The sequence below is a fragment of the Dendropsophus ebraccatus genome, chromosome 15 (assembly GCF_027789765.1).
Source record: "Dendropsophus ebraccatus isolate aDenEbr1 chromosome 15, aDenEbr1.pat, whole genome shotgun sequence".
NCBI classification, from domain to species: Eukaryota; Metazoa; Chordata; class Amphibia; order Anura; family Hylidae; genus Dendropsophus; species Dendropsophus ebraccatus.
The window spans coordinates 52,041,127-52,063,653 of NC_091468.1; the positions used below are offsets into that span (position 1 = coordinate 52,041,127).

Consider the following 22,527-nt stretch of genomic DNA (forward strand, 5'->3'; position numbering starts at 1 on the left):
CTCTGAAATATAATATATATAGATCTCTACAAGAAGTATAATCCCCCGTATATATAAAGTTACTTATAGTATGTAAAACATTCCATATAGAAAAGGCGATGAAATACTTATGCTTGCAGGGAGCTAAGAAAACAAAACAATAAGGATAAGTTTTCTTGTCAGTTGCCGGCAAACATTGCAATTTAGATTTTAAAGGTCTAATGTCAGTCGAGTGTCAGTTTGCTTTTTCATGTATTCTTTTTGTCTTGTTATATTTTGAAATCCACGGGAAAGCGCTAGTGTCTTATTGCCGGAGTGCCAGAGGCTTGCCTCCGTACGACACTCGTTTTCACTACTAGTTTCCAACTGGCATGGTGCAAAGCAAGATAATACATACTAATGATGGAATTTGTTTGAAACTTGGTCCCTGTGCATGTTGAATAGAGGTGAAATGAGTCACAGGCAAGGATTTTCTATGGGAAATGTGTGCATAAAGTAAAAGTCAAAAGGAAACAAAGAAAACAACAAAGCAGAAAGTTATAAAACGTGTTTTAAACAATAAGAAAGACTTGTCGCTTTGATCCACATATGTTTAAGTTATGGGTGAATAATAAGATGTTTTGAGCCAGGAATCATGCAAGAAGCAAAGTAAGGCTGCCAAGTATGTAACATGCGCCCTTCTACTTGGAATATAGCAACATACATTATGTCAAAAGATCTGATATTTTTTCAGATTTTTTTTTAATACACGTCAATGTGCTGGAGGAAACATAATATAAATTCTTATAACTATGCAAGAAAAAATTGTGCTATCTGTTACTTACAGTATATAACACATATGTCTGCTCAGACCAACTAAGGTTTGTATTTTTGCTGGTTGTGAAGACTGCCAAGATTTGGTGTTAGCTTACTCACAGAACCATAACTCAAAGCAGATCTGTCAGACGAATGTGCAGCCTTATATACGGGTGGCAGATTACAGCCAAAGGTCTCTACTCCTAGAAGCCAGAACAGCACAAAGGGATTTTGTGCCATATCTATGATAGCATGACATGGAATTGGAAATCAGCAGCATGGTTATATTTAGGCACACATTGATCTTATTCACTTCAATCATACTTCGACTGACCTCTATCTTTGCCATTTTCACCATGTGTGATAATACTGTTAGGGTAACTTCACACGTACCAGATCCGCAGCGGATTTCACACTGCAAGTTTGTGTGACAGAATTTTTATTCCACTGCCAGTATGTGACCTAGCCCCTTTAATTGCCTGCAGCCCCTTGCCCGGAGCATACATTACCTGCTCTGCAACGCGGCTGTGTGTGAGGCTCCCGCCTCCCCATCAGCCAATCAGTGCTGCCAGGAGCCTCACACACACAGCCACGATGCCGAGTAGGTAATGTATGCTCCGGGCCGGGGGCTGTGGCCAGTTAAAGGGGCTGGGTAACATACTGGCAGTGGAATAATAATTCCGATGCAAACTCGCAGCGTGAAATCCGCTGTGGATCCGGTACGCGAGAAGCTACCCTAAGAGTATTATCACTAGAGATGAGTGAACCGGGTTCGGGTTCGAGTCGATCCGAACCCGAACGTTTGGTATTTGATTAGCTGGGGCTGCTGAACTTGGATAAAGCTCTAAGGTTGTCTGGAAAACATGGATACAGCCAATGACTATATCCATGTTTTCCACATAGCCTTAGGGCTTTATCCAACTTCAGCAGCCACTGCTTATCAAATGCCGAAAGTTCGGGTTCGGATCGACTCGAGCATGCTCCAGGTTCGCTCATCTCTAATTATCACACATAGAGGTCAGTCCAAGTATGAATTACGTGAATAAGGTCAACGTTGGCCTAAATATGCTACCTGAAACCTTTAAGTGTTTACATATATACATATTAAGGCTATGTTCACACTACGTATATTTGAGGCTGTATAGCAACCAAAACAAGGAGTGGATTGAAAACACAGAAAGGCTCTGTTCACATAATGTTGTAATTGAGTGGATGGCCGTCATTTAATGGCAAATATGTGCTGTTATTTTAAAACAACGGCTGTTATATTGAAATGATGGCAGTTATTTACCGTTATATGGCAGCCATCCACTCAATTGCAACATTGTGTGGACAGAGCCTTTCTGTGTTTTCAATCCACTCCTGGTTTTGGTTGCTATGAGGACCAAATACAGCCTCAAATATACATAGTGTGAACACAGCCTAAAAGTTAAGCAACATAGCATTGTTTTGGGGTTTTCTGGCCTCTAAAAGGGTCGGACATTTTTTTTAAATATTTTTTTTTTGTCTGACAGATCCTCAAAAATTTACCTTAACAGACAGGTTTCTCGGTGCTGGAACTCCAGCCATAAGCTGCAATATGTGGCGAGATATCACAAATTCTACTGCACAACCGCCAAAGGAGAAATAAAGCATAGTGCCTGTTGCAATGTATATGCTTTCCATGTTATGCATGGGTATATTCCACCCTCCAGAGTAAGGCCCCAGTCTGTGATTTTGGACAGCAGATTCTGCCCCTGTAGTGGTCCGCAATTTATGGATGACTACATTCTAGACATTGACCCATCCCGCGATTGTTGATCCACACTACAGCATGTCTTTATTTTATTTTCTTTTTATTTGCAGCCTATTCATAGATTCACAAAAATTGTGGATGCGTGAATAGGCAATGTGTTTTAAATTTGTCCATAATTGTGGATACGCAATCAAGGACAAATTTTGTGGTCTTGTAAATGAGGCCTTAGAGATTCTCTTTGTACCTGCTCTCTGTTCTAGCTTTACTTGTATAGACAATAATTTTAAGAATTTTTCCATCAACTCAGAATACATACTCACAAACTGTACTTATTTTTCCAGGATAGTCAGTGTCACATAGGAGCATAGTTTATGTAAACCACACCAGGAATTTTGAGAGCACTCCCAGTTGTTTTGAGGCTTTTCCAGGAGGATGGGAAAGTGTTGGTAACTATGAGACTGCTGTATTAGTTCTCAGACAACCACTTTAAGTAACATTTGTGACATAAAGGGGTATTTTAAACTTCAATTCATTCCCTATCCATACCTAAGTGCTTGGTAATGTTTGGAAGCCACATAGAGAATGAAAGGAATATTGGCCTCATAGGTGTGCTACACTTAATTTTGGGGACAATTTTCTTCCATTCTTGGAGTAGTAATGTTCCAGGGGTCAGTTCTCCACAATCAGTTTATATTGGGCAACTTTGGGATTAGAAATATCCCTTGAAGTTGTTGATTACTAGAGTTTGAAGGGACACAATTTCCTAGGTATTACATCTTTTTTATTTAATTCAAGGAGCAGCCCTTTAGGGTGCGGGAGAAACTTGTGTAGTTCCTCAATATTAGTCACAATCAGTTCAGTATCATATCCTATGATTACTCTATCTCATGTATCTTCCGTCCTCCTGAGAGGAGTTTGTTCTATAAAAAGTTACTGCTCACTTCTCTTTTAGTGTTCCTTTTTATTAGCAAGAGATTGCTTCCCCTTGGTTGTTTGCTAGGAACCTCCAGTGTGTGTGACTGTGAGTTTATCATATATTATGACTGTGTCTGTCCACATGGACAGGATGCAGATTACCAGCAGCATATTTACTGCACACATCTGCTCCTGATGTGTCGGCAAAATGCTGCTGTCACAGAGATGATTGATTCCTAGAGCAACTGGTCAGTCTGCCACTCAAGCACTGTCTATACTATCAGCTGTGACCATAATAGAAATTATGCTGATACATTCACATTCACAGGAGGAAAAAGGTTGTTTAAATCCTTGACATAAATGCTTGCACTGAAAAGTCCTTTTTGCCAGGGTTTCTCCATAACATTACATTAAAGCAATGTACCACTAGGTACAACGCTTTGTGTTTTTTACATGAACAGACCAGAGATGCTGCTGCGGTTCTTTTTTTGGGGGCCGACCTAGAGGGGGTGGGGCCTAGACCTTTAGGCCAGCCGTTTCCAATGGGCAGCAAGGGGGCGGGACATATGTGCCTATGATGTTATGGAGAGGTGGGGTCAATGGTGATGCTGTGGGCAGGGTTAAGTGGCACTGTTACCACCAAGCCCTGCCCACTTAGCACAATCTGCAGTTGATAAAAGACCACTTTTTACATGAACAAGCAGCATGACTTATGATATAAAATAAGGTATGAAAACTGTTGAATTTACCTTTTACATCTATCAAGAGAAGTCAGAATGCAAAAAGGGGATGACAGTGTCACTTTAAGGTAATACTGGTCTGTTACATCCATAGGATTGTGTAATAAAACCCTCAGATTCAAAGCAAGAGGCTATAGGTAAAACCACCCTTTTGACCATTGCTCCTTCTAAGCTGTCTACTCAGGAAAGGAAAGAAAACATTTTAAAGTAAATCTGTCACCCCGTGACCAATCACCAAGCTGGTGCCACTGCTGAATACACATCAGTAAAATCATTCAGAACATCCCTTTGTTGCCTATGTTTTGATTTTCCTTGAAAAAGAAAAAAATAACTTTTATTGGGGCTGTGAATAGCGACAGAGACTACCATTCCCTGGGCCCTTAGCGGTCAGGGGGATGACAGATTCACTTTAAGCCCAAACACAGGTTTACCTGTCTGTAGACAGTGGTCTTCCTAACCATTATTTTCATAGGTCACACACTAGAATGAATTATATTACTACAACTTATTTATACAGCACCACCAACATATTCCATTCCATATTCAATTCTGAATCCTTACTAGAGATGAGCGCAACTTGTTTGTTTGACACTTTATTACCGGTGGCTGAAGCCCTACGGAGTCCCAGAAAACATAAATACAACCTATGTCTATGTTCACACACTGTCAAAAAGATGTCTGTTTTAATGGGGCAGCTGTCATTTAATGGCAAATAATGGCCGTTTTTTTTATAATACCAGCTGGTATAAGTATAATAACAGCCATTGTTATAAAATAACTGCCGTTATTTGCTGTTAAGAGACGGCCATCTAATAAACACAGCTTTTATTTTGGTGTGTGAACATAGCCCAGTCTCCCTAGTGCTGCATCCAACCAATAGTAGGATTTAAGCATGTTCGAGTTGTGTTCATTTCTAATCCTTACATCCTGATCAAACAGCATTTTATTTTATTTTATTTTTTTTTGCTGTATTTTTGCCCAAAACCACATTAAATTGCTGCAATTTTGCAGTTTTGACCACAATGATTAGACTAATGCCTAGGGGTGATGTGTGCATGCATCATCCCCATTGCACTTAGCGTGATGAATTATACAGGTTATTATCATATACTTGTAATATAGATTCTGTACACACGCAGGTCATCTTATATACAGATTAGTTGTCAGCTAATGTGGTGTATAAGGGAGGGGATGGGGGTATGAGGGCTAAGGGTTACAATCCACACCTCTAATCATGGGACTAATCTGTATTATAAAATGACTTGGAGTTTCTTCATCATCATCTTCATTTAGTATGCATTACCTCTCTTTCAAGCGCAGATCCTTCAGTGTTTATTGCATTATAGACTAAAATGCCATTAAACATTTACTAATGGACAAAGCAGTAAAGAAATTGTACTCAATAGTTCTTAGGGAAAAAAAATAAGAGCAGCTGCATAACCACAAGACAAGTACTTAGCTCATAGCTAACACTATAAACTGAGCAGTGAAGCCACTATCGGTCTCAGATTTGGAATACAGTGAATTAAAATGGAATACTATTGGTTTTCCTGTAGTTCCTAATGTCTGGCAGTAAAAAAAAAAGATGAGCACTCAAACATTTCTAATATGCTACTTTGGCTTATGTCATTTTCCAACAAATTACCGCTAATGAGACTTTCTTGGAAGATGACATGAGCTGCACCGTGACAACAGATGACCTAAGGGCATGGTGTGACCCATGTCATATGATGCCTGTTATTGCAATTATGTTGTTGTGTTGTTATTGTACAATAAATGGCACAGTTATAGGAGAGGAAATCTCATCATAGACTTTCGAAGGCTTATCACTAGGTGGGGGGTATCACTTCTGCAGAACAAATTAGCAGAGGTTGTAGGAGAGTGCCATGCTATTTTTGTTTCCTGTCAGCTCCACTCCATTGGTGCGCCGCAATATTGTGGAGATAACCGCTTAAGTACAATAAATTAATTCCACGGGCCGACTGACAGGAGCAAACGAGCGCTATTAGCGCTCGTTTGCTCCTCGTTCCTCGCTAGCTGCTGCCACTATTCCCCGAGGCCCCTCACTGCGGGGGGCTGCCCGGGTGATCGTCCGGGCAGCCCATAGCATACAGCAGCGGTCTGCTGCCGCCGCTCCTACTCCTATTCCACGGGACAATTATCGACCGTGACGGCAGATATCGGCCGAATCATTCCGTGGAATAGGGCCTTTGGTTTTTATTTTTCAAGGTTTATAGTAAAAAGTGCGAAGTGTTAGGTTGATAATTTAGTCATCCCAGTTAGTCATTACTTTGGTGCCAAAGTAATCTCCTTAAAGGTGGCCATACACCTTCAACAATGGATGGCCGAATGATTGTTAGTTTGTCGGTTATCTCTCCCATCCACCCTATACACAGTAACGTTCTGCACTGCCGAGCATACCTGTGTTCTCTATGGGGAAGGGAGGTGATGAAGGTCCTTTTACACGGCTCGATATGGGGCTGTGTAGAGATGCAAATGAGCGCCGATCAGCAAGATGTAATGCTTTTACAGTGCCTTTGGCATTGCAGAGCTTGCTCCTTAGCTGATCTCTACATTATTGCGATAATCGCCCCATGTAAAAGAGCCTTGAGGTCAGGCAGTGCTTTTCCTTCACTCTTAACCCCTATGGCCCACAACTCATCTGTCGATGGGCAGTCAGGAAAACCCGATACACCCTATCCACTTCCTGGATCTATATAATTTTCCTTTTAATTGATCTCTATTTAATAGCCATACTTACTTTGCTGCACTTATTATTAGAGATGAGCCAGTCGGGCCAAGGTTCGGGTTAGTACAAACCTGAATCATAGGTATTTGAATTCTGCAGTCTGGGGAAAAAGATGGAGACAGCTCAAGTGCCGCCTAGAAAACATGGCTACAGCCTAGGTCATAGGCTGTACTCTTGTTTCCTAGGTGGGTCTCAGGCGGTCTCCACCTCCCCCATGGTCCGGGAAGACAACTGGATTTAAATGCCGATGGTTGGGGTTCGTACAAACCCGAACCTCGGCCTGGCTTACCCATCTCTACCTATTATATAGATGGAGGAAGAGTGCACTTCCAGTAAGCCGGCCACCATTTAAATACATAGATTTCATATTCTAAACACCTTAATTGATTTCATAAAACTAAAATTTAATGAGCCCATCATCCCCTTTAATTTATTTTTAATGAGGAAGCAATTTTCAGTCACCATGTCTTGGCTTTTCTGGTTGACCATGTGGAGCGATATAAGACAACTAAGGAAAAAAAACTCATAGTTGGCTTCATTTAACCTGTAATGCAAAAACCATTGACTGTATACTTCTAAAAGACTTTTTAAACATATCCCCTATGTACTTTTAATGTCTTTAATCAATGACATTAATCTTGGTAAAACCATGCCATGAAAATCGTAGTCCGGCCCTGTGACCCATAAATTAAAGCAGTATTTAGTTAGTAACAGTTCCTGAAAAACTCTACACAGATGAATTACATATAGAAGGAAAATATTTATATATGTAAAATGTGAATAAATGTTACTAGCCTAGACTCATCAAAGGCCATCGCTGTTTTGGTTCCTCAATATATGGCAGGTTGCCAATCGCCAATGGTGGTAATCCATAACATAACAGGAAATTCATACTAAAGTTATGTCAACATAATTTTCACAGCCCCTTCCCTCTTCTCTACAAGGAAGAAAAGAATGGTCTCTCTTAAGAACCATAAATTAGGGTAATTTCTTAGGGCAGTCAATCTTCATCTGCTTTAACCAGACAAACTAAGTACTGATGCTTGCTCATAAGTGATGTTTAGACAGTTGGGTGCTTACTTGACCCTTGGAGACTTATTTGTGCCTCGCTTGCCTTCTGCTGGTATGTTTGCAATTCTAAGGTTGCATGACACTTAATACTTTTGATAGCCCAATGGTGAAAATTGCAGATACAAAATGATAGGACTTCACGGAACAAAGAAGCAATAGAAGCCTGGGAATAATTGCAGCTGATTAGGTTTCCTAATAATAGTTTGCAAATGTAGTCATGTCTTAGACATCCATGGGTTATGTTCTTGTGCTCTTAAGAAACCAGATCAAATTTTTTTTATGTTTTTTCTTTTTTCATTTTATTCAGAGATAAGATCAATATTTTTCATAGTTCGCAAGTATGAAAAATTGTCACTGTCCAAAAAGAAAATAAAAAATAAAAAAAAAGCAGAATATGTGTAGCATTGGATCAAGGCACATACAATACTGACCAAAGAGCATACAACGCACTTTGGAATTTATTTGAAAAAAATTAAAAAAATAAAAACAGAAAGGGGAGGGATATATGGCAACAAATATGTATCTTGTTTTAAATATTAAATTAACAGAAAAAGGCAAAATAACATGGTACATATTTATAACACAACATGTAATGATGTAGTAATGGGCACTAGGAGCAACTGGTTGGCAATAACAAAGATCCGCATAAAATTTTTGAAAAATATTGTTTTTGAGGAGAGTTGATTACTGTGTATAATAAATATACGTACAGGCAATAGTTGGCTACTTTTGTTTTGTGATTTATGTATATATAATTAATGTTTTTTTTTTTTAACTCAATGTTGCTATGCTGGATGGATGGACTTTTTAAGAGTGTTTTTTATTGATTTTTATGTGTTAATTTATCTACAAGCATAAAAATACTAGGAGGACATAGTTTATATTATAAAAAGTACTTTCTTTTATTGGAAATAATGTATAAAAACCCCCCCATTAAATTCTGTGTTTTATTGACCTGTGATACCCAGCATGCATGGGTGAACACTTCAACCATACTTTTCTAGATTTATTTGTGTCAATATTTTGAAGCAAGGGTAATGCCCATTACTACACACATTGATTTGTTTCTGTTTATTGAGTAACGTTGTGTACATTATTTTTTTTTTACAGACCCAACAATACTGTTAAATGTTTGAATATTTTCTTTTTTTGTAGCTACATCTTATTTATACCATGTTAAAAAATGAAATGCAAAAAACGGCCTGTGCTTATACTACAAAGATCTGGGGGAAAAATGGGGAGAAAAAAAATCCTGATTGTTCAACACATCAAAGAAATTCACTTTCACAGTCAACAAGTCATTTTTACTCAGTAGAACACAAAAAAAAAGAGTTAAATGGTCTGTAACTTCAATATTAGCAAGGAAAAATACAGTACAAATTACAAAAAATACTAAAATAGAGAATTGTGGTCAGGTGACAAACTACATTTAATCGTAGCAGCAACCTGAAATTTTGAAACTTTTAATAAAAAGTTTTTAAATATAAATTATATGGCAAATGTACAGTACATTGCTCCTTCAAATGTTCTTTTTGTGTTTTTAATCCAGTGTTTGCAGTAGAACAGTGAATCCCATTCACTTATAATAGTTTCTATAAAATGTCTTGTGCCTTTGAGCATCATGAATGTGAATGGTCAGAATCTGGTATACCACTGTCTCTGTAGCTCCTGTTACTGCTGCTTTCACTGTGACTGGTTTTGTACAAGCTTACTCCATTAGATGGAAATATAGTGTGCAAAATAAATTCCTCCTTGGACATTGGTTCATTGTTTATTGGTATCATCTGAAAAGAGGTCTCCCTGATTTCTAAAATGGAGTTGTCCTTTTTAGTCCCCGCCTCTGCATAATCATCTTTTCTTCTGCGGCCCTTGCTGTAGGCACAGTTCCTGGAAAAGAGGGAACCATTCCGATGAACGTACCAGCAAACCAGTGCAAGGAGTGTGATAGCCACAAGGGCCACGGCTCCACCAATGATGGCTGCTAGGGGCAAGTTTGAGTTTTTATAAGGCTCCTTCTCTTGCTCTCTGTTTAGTGTTGTGGTGGGGTTGTACATTTTAAGCGGAGCAGTCTCTGTTTCGATGCACACAGGTGTTTCGTCCAGTAAGAAGAAATTTCCGGTTTCCATGGGAACCATACATATACGGTATGGAGACTCTGGCTCGAGAGCAGTCAGCAGGTACTCTGTTCTATCACCTGTGACAATTGTTTCTGTTATAGACCCAAAAACTGGACTGTGACCCAACTGCCAGCTCAGTCTCAGTGACTTCATTGGTAAGGCAATTTTCCACGAAATGTGAATGGTTTCAACGGTGACGGATTTCACATTAATAGTGATAATTTTCCTGACTGGTATTGGGGTGGTTCTGTAGATTCTGTTGAGGTCTGGCAGCTTTATCTCTGGCTGTTTGGTCACAGATACTGGACGTTGTCCTTGTGCCGGAAGCAATGTGTTCAACATGGTTGTTGTTGTAATATGGACTGGCTTTATATTAATTCGGTCCTTACAATCAAATAGCTCTTTGTTAAGGTCTTTGATAGTCATCCCTCTCACACGTTCTGGTGCCTGGCACATCAGTCCACGGACATTAACTTTGGAAGGCAAAGACTGCAGCCAGTCACGAACCCATTTCATCTTGCAACCACAGTACCATGGATTATTACGCAGGAATAACTGTGTCAAATTATCCAGGTCATCAAAAATGCCCTGAGGTAAAGACGTTAGGTTGTTGTTTGACATATCAAGACGATAAAGTTGAGTTAGATCAGCAAACGCGTTGGGCGGCACATAGTTCATGTGGTTTTCCTGAAGATAAAGCTTTCTCAGGTTTGTGCCTGGCAGGTTTGCGGGAGGAGATGTCAAGGAATTTCGAACTAATGAGAGCTCTGTCAAATTAATCAAGTTCATAAAGACTCTTTCCCCAAGGCCATTATTGTTCAAGAGATTCCCATCCAAAACTAGACGCTTTAGATTTGTAAGGTCTTGCAAAGAGATTTCCGCAATAGTAGAAATGCGATTATCATCCAAACGTAGCTCCTCAATCGTGCGAGGCAGACCCCAGGGTATTGTGCTTAGGTGGTTTCGTGAAAGGAATAGAAGTCGGAGATAGATGTTGTCTCTGAATGCACCATCCTCAATGCTTACTGCAGACACGGAATTATCATCGAGATGAAGCTCCTCGATAGCAGGGATCTGTGAAAGTGCATCATAAGTAATAGTCCGGATATTGTTCTCCTGCAGGTGCAATTCTTTAACGTTTTTGGGGAGGTTAATGGGAAATTCGTCTAAACTGTTCCGATATAAATAGATTCTTTCCACTTTCTCCAAACCTCTCAAGTCAGATGGTATCCCCGCATTGTTTATCTGATTATTTTGAAGGTATAGAGTTGTAGCATCCTCTGGTATCCCCGAGGGAATAGATGTCAAGTCTCTATCATTACAATAAATGAAGCCTCCATCACAGCGGCATACTGATGGGCAGGATTTGGCACTGACATACTGTGGCGCCATCCGAAGTAATAGCAATAATTGGGTCCAAGCAACAAGAAAGTTCCAGGTTTCAGCACTCATGGTCATAAGGGATAAAAGCTTCAGGAAGATGGTCTGTAGAAAAGAAAAAAAATACATGGTGTGAATTAATGACTAATCTACATGGGTACAAAAACATATGCTGTCAATCATGATGTTGCTCTCTTACTCGGTTAACTATTAGGTCAGAAATATTGTATATTAAGAAATTACAAACTAGGTAAAGATTTTTTTTTTTTACATACAGTTTGTAACTATATTGCAAACAAGATGTGCAAAATGAATTAAACTTAACACATGAACATATAAAAAAAAAGTTGCATTTAACTGCTGCAATATACAAGTTGTCCACTAGGGGCACTGTTAAGCTATACTGTATGTACAGTTCAGCTTTGCAAAGCAAACAGCTCAAGTCCATTGCTATTAGGAACATGAATTATGTATTTGTATAAGATTTATGTTTTATTCATAGTATTCAGAAAATAAATATCTATAAATATGGTAAATGCTTGCCTTACAACTACAGTAAAAAATAGCCTCTGGTAACATGTTTTTTTTAACAACTGTGAAGTTAATATAAATTATTTTTGGCATAGACTCGCCAAATCGGTTTTGCTGTTAACTAGTTCATTCTCTAATTTATTTGAATACATTGGTTGCCATCGGATTATACACTTTCTTACATCACTTCCACCTAGGTATAGATATTGGAAACTTTTTTTTTTTTTTTTTTTTTGCAGATATGTGTGTAGCAAACTTTTTTTTTTTTTAAAGGGGCCAATATAATGTTTAAGAAAACACGATCCCTCAAAGGTAAAGAATAGGCTACATGGCTACCCTCTTAAAATTATGACATCATGGTCACAATAGTGTTACTCCCCTATGATGGTGTAGGTGCCCTCGTGCTCTCATAGTTGTCAATAAAGAACTAGTACACTAGTTAATGATACACTTCCCGTTTTAATGATTTCTACTTTCTAGGCCTCTTTATTGGTTGTTTATTTAGACCCCATTGTAAGCAACAATATAAGGTTTTCGTATCAAGCAGCCAAAGCATTTAGGAGATGACATCTTTTGAATGTTTGTGAAATCTGGCAGGGGGTGGTATATTATATCTCAATGAGCAACATATGAGAAAATGACAGAAGGTGTAGATGCATTCAGAGCATCAATAAGATAGATAAAATATCTCTGTTGGAGCTTGCAGCTCAAGAAAAAGATCTATCTTACACAAAGGGGTCTGAAGGACATCTTGAGTTATGAGCTGTACAGCATTTCTATCAGAGATGTCCCCCTACTTCTTTTCATCCTCATCATTATCAGCACTTAATAGACACTAGACAAAGACATACCTGAAGTGTGAGCTGATGTTCCTCTGAATTCTCCCGTGGGCAGAGCTTTTTGAAAGCCTTGTGTTCCCAGAATAGCAAGGTCTGGGCTATCTCATTTAGCAGTTCCTCTTTCACAGTGTTTATTCAAACAATCCTAACTTGTGGAAGAAGGGGACAAATTCTACTGTCTCTTGTCCGCATCACAGCAAATGTTTACTGCCGACACCAAATCGCGTTTTAACTAGCTTCAGTTTCCGGCGACCACGTGATATTTCCTCCAACGCCAGATTAACTGTTTCTTTATAATCCCCTTTGGTTGGCTTAATTTCATGCCAGAAATTGACTTTTCATTTATAAATGCTCCTTAGGAACGCCAGTAAAAATTAACTCCACACCAGGGGCATTATTCATAAAGCAAAGCCTGGAATAAATAGTGCATTCAGAGTAGGTACATGCTTTCCTTCTTGTCTTTCCTGTGCAGATTCAACCATGAATGCTTTCTGTACAGTAGTCACATCCCAGAAGGTTCACACCCGTTGTGAAAACACCACTGTTTCCAAGCCAAACTAGGAAAACTCAATTGCAAAAAAAAAATTGAATACTGATGGAAGATAAATATCAGGAAGAGTTATTCGGAACGGTTGTAATTTTCACAATGTTTGTAATATAAAAAAGATGTCTTCTAGTTCCTCGAAGTTCCTTATGACATGTTGTTCGTTCACGATTTCTGCAGAGAGAAAAAGGATAATTAGGAATTAGTGAGGGTGAATGTCACATAATAGACGAGGCCGACTGATGGGCGCTCATTACTTTCCTAATAAACACAACTATTGACTTTCTCCTCGACAACTAAACCTCAAAGTTCTCAGAGGTCACTGCTATGGTACCACCCTGTGCCACGATTTCTAGTATTTCACATCAGCCATTCCAGCGCATCCATCCAAGAGGAACTGTAATTGAAGTCAGCTTCAATCAACCAACTGCAGAGAAATTACTTTAGCAAACGGTGACACCTGTCTTTTTCTATTACAAACCCAAGCACAATCCCCTGCTGTCCACAACTTTTATCCATGTAATAGATAACCAAGACCCGGAGCCATTGCAGTCTGGGGGAACAAGAGCATTCGAGTTTGTGCTGACACTAGAAAATATTCACAGGCAACTTGATCTCTAATACAGTATATCTGAGATGCAAGTCCATACTACTTACAAAGTACTAACTCTTCTTCCATCACCAGTCAGTAGTGACATCATAGATTGCCTCCCTTCATTGGAGAACTACCAGAAGTCTCTTATCCATTATTGTAACAGCACAGCATAAGGGATCGGATCCATTATTCCATTAAGTTTTATTTCCCTTAAATTTGTGCAAATCTTGCAGTAGCTATTACTTTTTTATTCTTGAAGACGTAAGGGTCAACCTGCCAAGGTGCTTAGAGTGACAAGTAAAAAAAAATTGGAGTAAGCTGGAAATACTTGACCCTGAAATTAAGGAATGCCGTAGTAGCAATTTGCTTCTCCACTCAGTAATTACATGGCATCCAGCAAGCAGAGCATCTGTTCCAGAATTAAAATGCTCCGCACTGCCAGTATACTGAATAATAGATGCCAGAGCCCTCTTTAATATAAAATAAATTCTATCTCCACATGATTAATCTTTAATATAGGGTTAAGCTAACTAGGATTGTGGATATTGCTTCAAGTATGGGCCTAAGCAGTTAGTGCTAAAGACACCATTTTATTATGCAACAATGGAAGGCATCAGGCTCCAGGACCGGTGGCTTCCTGAGCTAACTTGTGAGGATGAGACTTTGCTAGTAAACTATTCTGACACCTACCCTGTGTCTACAGAAATCTGGATTTAACGCTTTACCTTCCGCCGTCTGCGCCGGTGCCCGTCTCCATGTCTGTCTGATTATTACCATGTGTTAAATTTGCTCGAACAACTGCTGAAGTGAATCTGAGCAGCAGCCAAACATACGATAAAGTATTTTTATGACTTCTGCAATCTGCCTGCTCTTCATTAAGAAGCCGTTTAAACTTTCTACATATTTATTTCATCTGAAGATCCCAGCTCGTGTTTTTGCTTTAAGACGTCTCCCCCCATCTTGTCATTGTCAGCACTTGCAAAACAGGATAGTGAAAACAAGTCAAGCTGTAAGAAAGTTGCTTTGCAAGAGTGGCTTTGCCTCCATTAGCATGCATGATATAAGGAAATGAGTGCCGTGGGTATACTAGTATTTGTTGTTTTATGTTGGAGTGTTAAACTGTCTCTTTTTAACCCTGATTGTCATGCAAACCGATGGCTAATGCTGCTATTGTTGAGGGGTCTGTGCCGGACTTAACTGAAAGCTCATTAGGTACTATGGTGACTGTAGGCCTTTTTGCTGCAAAAATAGTATAGCAAACAACACAGAGGCATAACAAAAATCCACTAAACAAAAGCAAAGCTTTGAGGGGAATAATGACTGCTGGAAAAATGTAGATTGGAATAAATTCTTTAGCGGCTTATAAAAAGATGGCCCCCTTCACATCTGTTTGCCACTCTGTTTGATATGATATGTTTTGCATATCAATAGCTAGCCATGATGTTACATCCAGAGCCCCGGACAATCCCCCTGCCATGGGCAGACTAACCCGTCTTTCATTCTTTTGTATGTGCATTGATTGACCTTGAGTCATTATACATCAAATATGACCTGGGCCTGGCCATGGTGGAAAAGAGTGGGCTGCTTGTTCCTATTCTTTTCATTGGCTTTGCTACCGGCTTTAAGCCTGATACATACACGTACAAAGCCTCTGCCTGACTATGAGGGGTTGTATGGCTGTATACACAATTATATTTCTGGTTACATGACTTTAGGGCCTTGCTGGTCGAGAACGACTGTTTTTGGGCTTGTTCACTTCAGTAGGTAAAAGGGCTTTATGGTCTTGGCAAATAGTTTAGCTTGTATACAGAGTAAGAATTTACAAGTCATTTTACAGCTTGAAAGTATCTGCCATGCTCTCTTGTCTTTCACATTTTTAGAATTGATGACAGCTTGGCTAGTAGCAGTCACATTTTCCACGATCATCAGATTTCATACAGGTACTTGTCTCTTTTGTTTACCAGCAACCATGAGAAAAGACCCTTGGGACTTTTAAAGGGTGATACAATGTACATTACAGTATCACTCATGGTCACTTCTATCATATCATATAATGAAGATTATGGTAATTTATTTAAAAGAGGAACGCTGGAATGTTTTATGGGTTTTGGAGGTATTCCAGACTATTATAGTCCTAGGACTAGGCCTTCCGGAGAATCAATGTGGTGCAGCTGTGCTATGAGTTCCATTCATGAATTATTTTAGACTTTTTTGGCATTGGGAATAATGAATTATTGCTAATTGTCGTAATTATTTCAATTTTACAAGTAGAATTGGCTGTACATAGACTCAAAGCACCATCATAACTAGAGGGTGAGCTGTTGAAGGGGAGGGGTCTAATGGTACTTTAACATATTTGAAAGTGGAGGATCCTCATAGATTATGCCTTACTCATAGTGAATTTCTTCCAGATCTATCTATGTACTATTTCAAGGGTAGGAAGCCTTGGCTCTCCAGCTGTTGCAAAACTGCAACTCCCATCATGCCTGGACAGCCAAAGCTAAATCTTTGGCTGTCCAGGCATGATGGGAGTTGGAGTTTTGCAATAACTGGAGAGCCAAGGTTCCCTACCCCCTGCACTATGTACTAGAACCGTATTGTAGAAGGGGTCAATGCATGAGCAAGAATGAACACGAAGACTAGAAATATCCCTCCTAATACATTCCTTAAACACTGCTGGTTGCAATACAATTCCATGCACAAGAGTTTTCAATAAACTTCAGATAAAATCAACATGTCACATCCAATCTCCTCACTATTCACATCCCGGCAGAAATTCCTTACAAGCCCATCACCAATGACATACTGCCAAAGATTGCTGCGTAAACATGGTTCAGTATAACCCCCTGAAAAGCAGTCAAGGCGCCTCAGTCAACTCCATGTTGGAAGCATGCAAAACAATTGCTATCATTGTTTCTACAAGTGCAGGAAGTTTTTGGAGTGCTACCTGTAAAGAGCTTAAAAAATGCCTGACACTTCACCCCCAGGGCGTGACAAGTGGCTACGTGTTCACACGGCGGACTGCGAATCAACTACGTTCCTCAACACCCAAGACATTTCTTACAATTACAGAGTCATTTGTTCCAAATTGCACAATGAGACACTATTTGGAAACACTATTGATCCATGTATAACTAATAGTATGTGTAAAATACAATATAATACATAGTGTCTTTAAGAAGTCAGCAAGTTACAGTCTAACTGTGTGGAATCAGAATTAACCAGGTCACACTGCTTTATTTTTTTCTTACTTGCAGCATTTTGATCTCTACACGACTTGTAATTGAAAGAAAAGCCTTGAGTTACACAAAGGAAAAAAAAAGAATGTTTCATTTCATGCTCCTATTTTATCTGCATTTCAACAGGTCTAACTACAAAGTGTCTTGTACATGATGTAAGGTATTATATTTTCCAGAACCTGCACCATAGCCACTAAGCAGCACTGACTTCTCTTTGTTCACCGAATTAAATTAGAAAAAAAAAAAAGAGGGAAAAGAAAACATTTTTCAGCTGCAAAACTTGCTCCAGCATCTTTCCAGCTGAGCCTATGCCCACTGGGGGGTGGTACACTCTGTTAGACGCCTTTTTCTGTCGAGACCCACAAGTCAGACGCTTGCTGCTTCTGACCGGCTTTCGTGACTTTAATTGCAACAAAGTCTCCCGTTGAGTGGAACAGTGGTGTGTGCAAGGGCAAGGAAAAGTTCTTCTTTTGAAGGACTCAGTGAAGCCCTAATGGCCATGCTGATTTCATTAACCATGGTATTTATTTAGCCATTACTCCTCACAATGCAGCCAACACAAGAAATAGTGCAAACAGCACTAAGCTGAAAAGATATTGCCCCCTCTATAACTGCTATGGCTCACTTTGTTATGTAGCCCTAGGTTATGGAGCACAAATAAACAGCACTGCCAAAGGTGATCTCGCCCCATTTTCTGGATAATATTTAGCTCAGACCTAGAGATTACTGCAAAAATGTTCAACGTAAGACTCTTGGGGGACTAACATCACAATCTACAGTCATTTGTAATGTTTCCCCCATTCTATAGTGTTCACCAGCAGTATAATCAGGCATACACTGTATGCATGTATTTGTATATACAGTATGTGAATGGGTTAACAAGTCTTGTACAGGGGTATGTGAATGGGTTAATAAGTCTTGTCTGTGTGTGTGTATATATATATAATAGTGTGTGTGTGTGTTTGTGTATGCATGTATGTATATGTTTATGTGTAGATAGGTATATATGTACATATTTCTACCAATGTGTATACATGTATGTATGTGAAAGTACTTGTAAATGTGTTTGCAACTATGTATGTAGTTTTGTGTGTATGTATGTGTTGGTAAGCATGTTAGTGTAGTTACACATGTACATATGTGTGTATGTAAGTGCTTGTGTATGTTTGTAACTATGTATGTACTTGGTATTGTGTGTGTGTGTGTATGTATATATATATATATATATATATATATATATATATATATATTTGCTGTATGTATATGTGTGTATGCGCTTGTATATGTGTATATCTATGTACATGTATGTGTATATAAATGTGCATGTTTGTTTGTGTATATGCATATGTATGTTTGTGTATGTGTATATGCACATGTATGTATGTTTGTGTATGCATCTATATGTATGTATTTGTAACTGTGTGCTTCCATACGTATTTTATCTATATGTATATAGGTGTGTGTTCATATGCTCGAACATACATCTAGCACTATGAGCTTTCAGGCTGATAAAATGTTAATCCTGTTCTGCAGAGAGTAAGATAAAGGCTCACCACTGTCCTATCATGCAGCACAGTACAGAATGGCTTCATACAAGTCTCTCTTTTCATTTACTGAGATTTCTCTTTCGTGCCTTAAGCCTAAACAGATAATTGTGTTTTTTCCCATCCTGCGGGAGAGTAATGTTAGTTAGAAGCGCACACCCGTGGGCGCTAGATGGGAAGTATAATTAGAGTTTATCTGATTGGACAGAGCAGTACAGAGAGAGACTGGACCAAGGGAATAGATAATTAATAGTCCAGTAACAAAGTGTGACAGCCGCCACTATCTGACCACATTTATTTCCCCTTGCCTTGATGTGGGGGACAGGGCTATTGCAATAGAGGTTTTCAATTCTGTGTGCTTAGTGTATGACACCTTTCATATGATGTTAACTAGTGACAGACTGGACTGGGTGCTTGTCGCCTTTAATTCTGCATGGGTGCAAAGTCCAGAACGGGAGGGGAGAAAACTGTGTTTACCATGTTGATAGAACATAATATAGTGTGATAATATAGTGCTATGTGCATACAGAAAGCATGGAGAGACTACTGTGCATAGATATGTAAGGACAGCATAGGAGGGGGTGTGTATGTGCCATTGTGTTTAGATAGCAGAGTGCCTCTGGGTTTACTCTAGTTATCTATTTAGTGTAAATATTTGGTAATAGGTGTATATGGAAGCCTGGCCATGATGGGTATTAGTGGTAGAGAGGACACTGGGCAGCCGGAGCCTTCTGCAGATTATTATTGGAATAACACGATTAGAGGCTAATGCTGAATGAATATATTTGCAGGGATTAATCTCCTTGGCTGGATAAATCAAGCAGCGGTCTGATCTGTAAGTAGTGCTGCGGAGTGCAGCTCTTGGGGAGACCTATTTGTTTCATTTCAGCATTATTCACTAACACTGTGGTCTGCTAGCAGCTGCAACCCATGGGTAGAAGCCAGAAAAGAGAGCACAGGGCTCAGCAGACATAAACAAAGCTCCAGCACTCTGTGCCCCCCTCACAGTACCCGCACCCCCACCCCCTTACAGATATCCACTATATATATAGAATATAAGGGGCTCAGGCTGTCCTAGATGAGCCCAGAGAACTCTATACAAGTGAATGGAGAGACACAACTAGCCCCCAACTTCCCATTAACTTGCTAATCCCCCCTGATCTAGTCCCCTTGCCGCTTTTTACATTTTTAAAAAAACATAATTCCCTATTGTCAGTGGGGTTCCCCAGCCCAGAGACAATGCTGAGTCCCATAAGCTTGCCATTATCTCTCCTCCCATTGCTATGCCAGTCACATACTTTACTTGTCCAGGCAGTGAATTTTTGGTTTAATGTCAAGAATAGAAGATTTTTTTTTTTTTTTTTTTAGAAATATAAAGAGGGATTCATTTCATTCCCACAGGAATTACTGTGTCGGAACGAGATGGATTAAATTTATATATTTTTTTCCATATAGCAATTCAGGTTTTGAGATGTAGGTGTAGCTGTTCATTTGTGTTCTGCAAAGTCTGCTGCTGGCTTCTCCATGTATGAGGGAGCTGGAGCTCTCTGCTCTTCATGTAGATCCAGAATGATTGATTTCTCTTTCTGACTATTGCAGGGCACATATCACACATACAAGCCGCTAACTCTACCCTATGAAGATTATTAGGACTTCCAGTAAACTTGTACAACAGCTGCAGTTTGTGCCCAGGAGCTGGCATTCTCTTTTTCTCTTTACATTTTGCACTCTTGATCTGCCATTCATTTCAATAGCACAAACATGTCGGCAAAGTAGTGAAGCTAAGCTAGCCTGAAATGCAATCTATCTACGTAATCCAATACAGAGAAGAAGCTGGAGCAGTCAGTGGTTTGTAGCTTACCTGGAAGATGAGTGCAGAAGAAGGAATCCAGTAATAACAGAGGGAATATTCCAGTTGTAGTCCTATAAAACATATAAGCTCCCCAGGCTGTAGGATGACCATAGAAAAGGGCAGGCAGCAGCTAGTGGTGTGCGCTTGTATCAGGCAGCATCATTCCCTGTGCGCTGAGAAGTGTTAGGTCCTCTGTGCCCACCTCAAAGTCTGAACTTGCAGCAGCAGCTCACAGTGGCTGAGTGTGGGCTGATGTCATGGCAGGGGGAGAGGCTTCTTCCAGTCCTGCCCCAGTGAGGTAAGCTCCTCTGCAGACTGCATGCACATAACAGCCACTAGAGGGCGCATGGAATCCTTTCTCTACAATACACACACAGTGCTGAGCTGTCAGAGGAAATAAGGCATTCTCTCAGTCTGCTGGCTTATATAGTCTGAGCCGGAGCTTAACTCTTTGGCTGCTGCAACTCACTGGGCGGTCTAATGATAAAAAAAAAAAAGTACATTGAGCGGCTGATAAACATATGAACTAAATGCATATTAAGGTTGTTGCCTCTAATAGTGATCAGGTAGACATAATATTAGCATTTCATTAGTGGCTGATAACAGAGAACAGTGTATTACATTCAGAAGCATAATGCCTAGGTGTAATCCAGTATACAGATGAGAGTAGAGTTTATAACCACTAAAACAACTTTTAACTTAAATTCCTCCATAGACATTAATGATCATGGTCAATACTGTCATCATGTATGTAAAGAAATACACATGTCCCAGACGGCTGAGGATCAGGACTGCAATAAAATGTATGTAGGGCTAAAAATCTAATCTTGCCCCTGCCACTGACTAGCTGAGCGGACTTGAAATGTCACGTCTCATGCCCCTGCAGAGACGAAGAAGCGGCCGGGCAGCGCGGACTGGAGCTGCACGTTCAAATCAACTGGTTTCAGAAAGTTATGTAGATTTGTAATTTACTTTTATTTAAAAATCTTAAGTCTTCCGGTACTTATTAGCTGCTGTATGTCCTGCAGGAAGTGGTGTATTCTATTCAGTGTATTCTCTCTGCTGCCACCTCTGTGTCAGGAACTGTCCAGAGAAGGAAATGTTTCCTATGGGAATTTGCCATTGCTCTGGACAGCTCCTGTCTTGGATAAAGTTTGGAGCTCTGTTGGACTGAAAAGAACACACCACTTCCTTCAGGACATACAGCAGCTGATAAGTATGGTAAGACTTAACATTTTTAAATAGAAGTAAATTACAAATGTTTATAACTTTTTTAAACTGCATGATCTCGGGAAAATAGGCTGCTGCCAGAGGAGTCTGGCATTGGTTTTCCTCTTTCCTTGTTCAGAACGCATGCATTTCCAGCTAAACATGCAAGTATATAAGCAGTCAGGGCTTGGTGAGATGATGGTGCCAGCTTTAGATGTATGCAAAGTCTATGGAGAACAGTCAAGTTTGCCTTGGTGGCTTTATTGTCTCATTAAAGGGGTTATCCAGCAAAAATCTTTTTCTTACAAATCAACTGATGTCAGAAAGTTATATAGATTTGTAATTTACTTCTATTAAAAAATCTCAATTCTTCCCATACTACTTAGCTGCTGTATGTCATGCAGGAAATGTTGTTTTCTTTTCAGTCTGACACAGTGCTCTCTGCTGACATCTCTGGCCAAGACAGGAAGTCTCCAGAGCAGGAGAGGTTTTCTATGGGGATTCAAAGAAAACTGAGACAGTTCCTGTCTCGGCCAGAGATGTTAGCAGAGAAAGCCGTGTCAGACTAAAAATAAAACATTTCCTGCAGGACATACAGCAGCTAATAAGTATGGGAAGACATGAGATTTTTTTTTATAGAAGTAAATTACGAATCTATATAACTTTATGATACTAGTTGATTTGAAAGAAAGA

General features: G+C 39.5%; 2 protein-coding genes across 4 annotated transcripts in view; one reads left to right on the forward strand and one right to left on the reverse strand.

The window, feature by feature from the left end:
• MACROD2 (mono-ADP ribosylhydrolase 2) overlaps positions 1 to 22,527 on the forward strand; it is a 1,633,627-nt gene that overhangs the window by 311,038 nt on the left and 1,300,062 nt on the right. The window lies entirely within an intron of this gene.
• FLRT3 (fibronectin leucine rich transmembrane protein 3) lies at positions 8,297 to 20,858 on the reverse strand. Its single transcript, XM_069955062.1, has 3 exons — positions 20,635 to 20,858; positions 12,864 to 13,569; positions 8,297 to 11,586 (listed from the first exon to the last, which is right to left on the reverse strand). The coding sequence occupies exon 3, from the start codon at positions 11,557 to 11,559 to the stop codon at positions 9,604 to 9,606; it is 1,956 nt and encodes a 651-aa protein (XP_069811163.1). The 5' UTR covers positions 11,560 to 11,586; positions 12,864 to 13,569; positions 20,635 to 20,858; the 3' UTR covers positions 8,297 to 9,603.

Bases quoted from the DNA above. Each gene is read 5' to 3' on its own strand.
- FLRT3 (XM_069955062.1), bottom strand. From the start codon at position 11,559: ATGACCATGAGTGCTGAAACCTGGAACTTTCTTGTTGCTTGGACCCAA.